Here is a 5241-nt window from a genome sequence, read left to right on the forward strand (position 1 = left end):
GGTCGGGGTTGGACTTCAGGCTTCGGGTCGAGTCTCCGGCTCAAGCCCTCCAAGGACAGAAGGTGTGTTCTTTCCTATCCGATACAAAGATTATATGAACAAGTCAACTCATGAATGATATTTTAAGAGCTGTTCTACAACAGAATTGAATTCTGTTTGCATTGATTCTGTTATTTTCCTGTTTACCGTGAAGCCGCTTTGAAACAATCTGTATTGTACAAAGCTCTATATAAATGAAGGTGACTTGACTATAACAAGAACATTACAATGAACACAAATTTGAAAATCTCACTACAAACAATCCAGATTTGAAGACAAATGATAATAATCGTTCTCTGTCTGTTACACTTCCTCACACCTGAAATCACTGATCAAGTGAATCTCCTGAACTTCTCCAACAGTAGACCATTTCTAATCCATTCATGTTGTGACATCTGCTCTAACGTGGGCCGTTTCGTTGGATCCCGGGCTAGGCACTGGCTAATCAGATCACTGCATTCTGTACAAATGTTAATAAGGAGAGAGCTGGTTAGTCATGTGACTTGGAATCTATGAAAACAGCATCTAAAACGTGATTAATATCATGTAAAATGTTCCTTATCTTTACTTTAAAAGTGAAGCATGTCGTTTCTGCGACACTAGTGGCACCAAGCGGAATTACAAGATAAAGCATATTTTCAAACAAACCCCGCAAAGGCCCCTTTCGTGCATCGTGTCTTCCCCAACTTAAACATCACAAACCCAGCTCTTACTGGTTCTTGTGAAGGCATGTTTCAGGAACAACATATTAGAAATACGTTTAGCTGTATTGCATTTGTCTTGATGAAAATGTGTCTTTCTGAACAGGTGCGTGATGATGCTGTATGGTATCGAAGCATGCTTTATAGCCCGTAGCATCACAACGCTCTGTTCACTTTGACGCGTTCTTGACCCGTTTAATCTTTTAAGGTATAAATGCAGCGAATTTCGGCTTTCACTTCTGTAACTAAAGCTGGATTTCTTTTGCCACGGCTCCGCCTGCTACAGTAACCACGGCCCAAACTCTCGCTCCACGTTGAGCCATATATAAACAATCTTACATACTTCACCTTTAACTGTTTCTGTACAGAGCCTTTACTTTATGTGTGTGTGTGTGTGTGTTTATCAGTGTTATCAATATTATTCACTCACCTCTGGATAAGTTGGAATTCTGAAATGTAACTTTGGCTTCTATGACTTCCGTTCTACTGCGAAAAGGACGAGATGCGTTCACCATCTCATACAACATCACTCCTAGAGCCCAGACATTTGCTGGGACGGCGTGGAATCTGGGTTCTGTGAAGACTTCAGGTGGGCAGTGATCCTGTCTTCCTGTAAGCAAGACATTTGCACATTGTTGAGCTTTTTTTCTTAAAGCATCACTACATTCAGGTTTCCACATTCCCAAAATGCTCACCAAAGTATACGTCGCTCTCGTAGCCCTCACTACTGAATAGCTGACCGCAGCCAAAGTCTATCAGCTTGAGGTCTAACGAGCTTCTCTTCAACAGGAAATTCTGCGCATGAATGTCATTGTGAAAAACGCCATGCTCGATGCAGTGTTGTACTGCCAGCACAGCCTGCGGCATGAAGACCCGTGCTACTGTTTCACACACGTCAGGATTATGACGAGTGATGAAGTCCAGCAAGCTCTCGCAGGGTTCAGGGAACTCCATGATGAGAGTGAATTTTCGAGGGTGTTCAAACCAATCGTATAGCTGTATGACGTATGGGCTCATGGGTTCTCGCCTCATCATTAGCAGCAGCGCCACTTCTGTAATGAGAGGTTCGGGATGTCCAGGCTAGAGAAAAGCAGTAGACAGAAGCTTAGCTGGGTAAAAATCTGACCAAAACATTTTTAAGCGTACTTTTCTTTGATCTTTTTAGATACGTTTAAAAGAGCCTCAAAAGAGCTCAAAGTCTTTTCTTATTTGTCAATCACATTTACACCTAATGCTTCCTATGGGTGTATTAACTACAGCAATCTGCACTTAAACAACTAAATACATATTCAGGTTATGGCCAACTTACAATATAAAGATAAAGAAAATTGTCAAACTTGCGCATCCGCTTGATGGCAACCTGAAAAAAAGAGAAATAAAAACACAAAACAGTTTCAAGTTAAAAACAGTAACAGTATTCAAGCACTTGACCTTGCACTAAGTATTAAACCATTTGTAAATTGTTTTGAATATGTTTTGATGCACACAAAAGCCAAACGTTTGTACAATTCGGGAAGATTTACCTTTTTGCCATCAAATTTGCGTGTTCCCCTGTACACACTGCCAAACGCTCCGCATCCAAGTATATCTCCCACTTTATAGAGAGACTCAAAGGAATCTGAAAAACAAACAGAAAAATATGAGAAATATATATGAGATTGTTTTATTCAGAAAATATCAGTCCTGGCTGTGTCGAGAAAATAACATTAATATGGGGAAAATAATATAAATATTCTCTGAAAACAAGCCTTAAGATATTTTGAGTGGAAAACAAGACAGCAATATTGTTTAAAATAATGTGGGAGAAATAAGGACTGGCGATTTACCATTATTTGGCTCGACACCGGAGAGATCTGGTGCAGGTGATGATGTATCAGGACCGGGTGATGATGTATCAGGATCAGGTGATGATGTATCAGGATCAGGTGATGATGTATCAGGACCGGGTGATGATGTATCAGGATCAGGTGATGATGTATCAGGACCGGGTGATGATGTATCAGGATCAGGCTCTGGCTCCAGATCTGCTGGAGGGACAAAAGGCTCCACAACATCCACAGCACAACTGTGGCAACAGCAGCAGAAATAACCCTTCACAGCCTTCCATATCCTGTTGAGGAAACAAGCAATTCTTTTCCTCTTCCTTGTAGGTTTTCCTGAAATGAAGTGAAACATCTCTGATGTCAAATTAATGATATCATGACATAACTTACAATTTACTGTTAAATTCTTATCTGTAATGTTATAAATCCAAAGTAATGGAAATATTTCCTAGCTACCCACCTGACTTCTGCTAAATGCCTGCATAAATGTCCCAAAATCTTATTTCACAATATTAATAGTCCTTTTATTTCACAATTTTTATTTATTTATTTATCAAAAATATAATTCTATTGTGGCTGGAATGCTGTCTGAGAATCGGCATTCTGTGCGCGTGTTTGTGGTGTGTGTCAGACAGCGCAAGTACCATTGAGTTCACGGCTTATTGAGAACGTTTTGCTAATGTTCCCATAAAGTTAAGCAATCGTTATTCTAAATGTCCCCTGAACGTTCACAGCGTCCAGTTTTTTCAATGTTTCAAAAAAGAAATTTCTTGGTTAAATGAACATTATATTTCATAATTTTGCATTATGGGAACGTTACTTTTGAATGTTCTCTTAATGCTCTGAAAATGGTCAAATTAAAATATTTCTGAACAAATTTAATCAAAATTCAGCTGAGCAACAGTAGATGTGACGGGACATTAACATGCTAAAAACTTGAAGCAGTTCTGCATGAAATGGCAAAATCTCTATCTGTACACTTTACACTGCCCAGCCTTATTTCAGTCTCACCTGTTGAGCTCTTGTTCACAGGAGAAGCATCCATGGCACCCTGAGCAGTTCGGCCACTCGAAGTCTCAGTCGGCTTGACAGGAACTTGACCCGGCAGCGGACGGCACTGCCACCCTTCCAAGCTGTCGGACCTGGACAGCCTCAACAACTCTCTGCATAACCACCTCTCCACATTGTCCTCAGAGAGGGACAAAGATGATGAAGAGTCTGGAAAATTTCAGATATTAAAAATCATTTTTTTTCTTTTGTTGTAATAATATTTAGAATCAACGTAAGAATTGTTCAAAGCCTATTCTGACCTCTGCGAGAGTGTGTAGATGAAGTGGACGGACGTCCATCATCTGGGCTCTTCTGGCTGCCGATCTGCCACTCCTTCCTGTGAGCCGGACCTGTGGACACAGAAAAAGACAACTCAGAAGATAAAGACTGTGTTAAATAACCATGAAGCTCCTGGATCTGTGTCTGGGTCGGGGCTGGCAGCGGATCCTGATCACGGCCATCAGAACCGGGTCTCCAAACCTCCCGACCAGCCGTCTGAGAGACAGCAGCTCTCCTGCATCTGGAGCGGCCTGATGCTGGAATATTTCACATAGCTAGTATTAATGGTTTAACAATAACCAATACTCAATGTCAGTGGTCAATTACAAAGTGTCACTATACATAACTTTAGTTACTCAGATTGAAAAGTTGATTTCATATGCAAGGAGTCAAATACATGTGAGGACTTAGCTGGGAAAATTGGGGGATCAAATTTACATTGCACAAGTTTCTTCACATTAATTTACTCAACCATTGTACAACAATGTTATACCATAACATACCATGTACAAATAAAAAACTAAAGCACTCACCTCCTCTTCCCCCCATGTGAGCCATTGACATCCACCAATCTGCAATAAAAACAATACAAAAAAACAATACAAAAAAGAGAACAAAATACAACTCTCCTCAGAAATACTAAAATTAAATTAAATAATAAACTAAAAATTAAATAAAGCGCCAAACTCCTTCTAGCGTAAGAAAATAACAATTAAATAGAAGTCTCCACACAAAAAAAATATAAACTCTTTAAAAAATAAATATATGGAAAGGATATATGCTCCGATCTTCTTCTAGAATAAAAGTCTCTTCTCAGCCTCAGCTTCACAAGATTTGCATAGAAAATACTTTGCAAAAGTCTCTGAATTGTTCGCCTCGTCTCTCAATCAACTCAGAAAGCGATCAGTTCGAGTGTAAACATTTGCAGTCAAAATTCATAGCACGCGTCGCTATAGCAACTAAAGTTCAAATCATTCATAACCACATACGTAACGTTGCACCAGAATTCGCGTGCGTGAGCGCACATCGAATCTCAACACATTTATCGAAAAGTAACAAACTTAATTTTAAACAGTTATTATTATTATTATTATTATCCGTGGAATTATTCTTGCCCAAAATCTTCATTAGCTATTAATAATTAAGCAAATAAGCGCCGCCTTCGCAAGGCACTTACAGTCTAATGGATCCCCATAGTCATTGCTTCTGTCCAAAATGCGTGCAAAAAGGCACAAGGAAGGATAAATCGGACATAATGTAATTATAAAGTCTAGAAGAATTTATTAATACATTTCCGCATATAAACATCAAGCCAATCAGTTTTCAGTGACACCCATGCGTCATCACAC

At 39.5% G+C, this 5241-nt stretch overlaps 1 protein-coding gene across 1 annotated transcript; it reads right to left on the reverse strand.

Annotated features, from left to right (window-relative positions):
• Positions 1-371: 371 nt before the first annotated feature.
• LOC143742414 (uncharacterized) lies at positions 372-4576 on the reverse strand. Its single transcript, XM_077235297.1, has 9 exons — positions 4426-4576; positions 3874-4149; positions 3575-3781; positions 2567-2896; positions 2264-2358; positions 2050-2100; positions 1436-1820; positions 1171-1350; positions 372-499 (listed from the first exon to the last, which is right to left on the reverse strand). The coding sequence occupies exons 1-9, from the start codon at positions 4454-4456 to the stop codon at positions 372-374; spliced, it is 1683 nt and encodes a 560-aa protein (XP_077091412.1). The 5' UTR covers positions 4457-4576.
• Between the last annotated feature and the right edge of the window lie 665 nt (positions 4577-5241).

The sequence above is a fragment of the Siphateles boraxobius genome, unplaced genomic scaffold, assembly GCF_051911475.1.
Source record: "Siphateles boraxobius isolate OS27281-9 unplaced genomic scaffold, OSU_SipBor_1 1, whole genome shotgun sequence".
Lineage (NCBI taxonomy): Eukaryota > Metazoa > Chordata > Actinopteri > Cypriniformes > Leuciscidae > Siphateles > Siphateles boraxobius.

Coding starts and splice junctions, on each gene's coding strand:
- LOC143742414 (XM_077235297.1), bottom strand. CDS start 4,456: ATGTCAATGGCTCACATGGGGGGAAGAGGAG. Junction 1,821..2,049: donor ATTTTCTTTATCTTTATATT/GTAAGTTGGCCA, acceptor GCTTTTCTCTAG/CCTGGACATCCCGAACCTCT. Junction 1,351..1,435: donor CGAGAGCGACGTATACTTTG/GTGAGCATTTTG, acceptor TCTTGCTTACAG/GAAGACAGGATCACTGCCCA.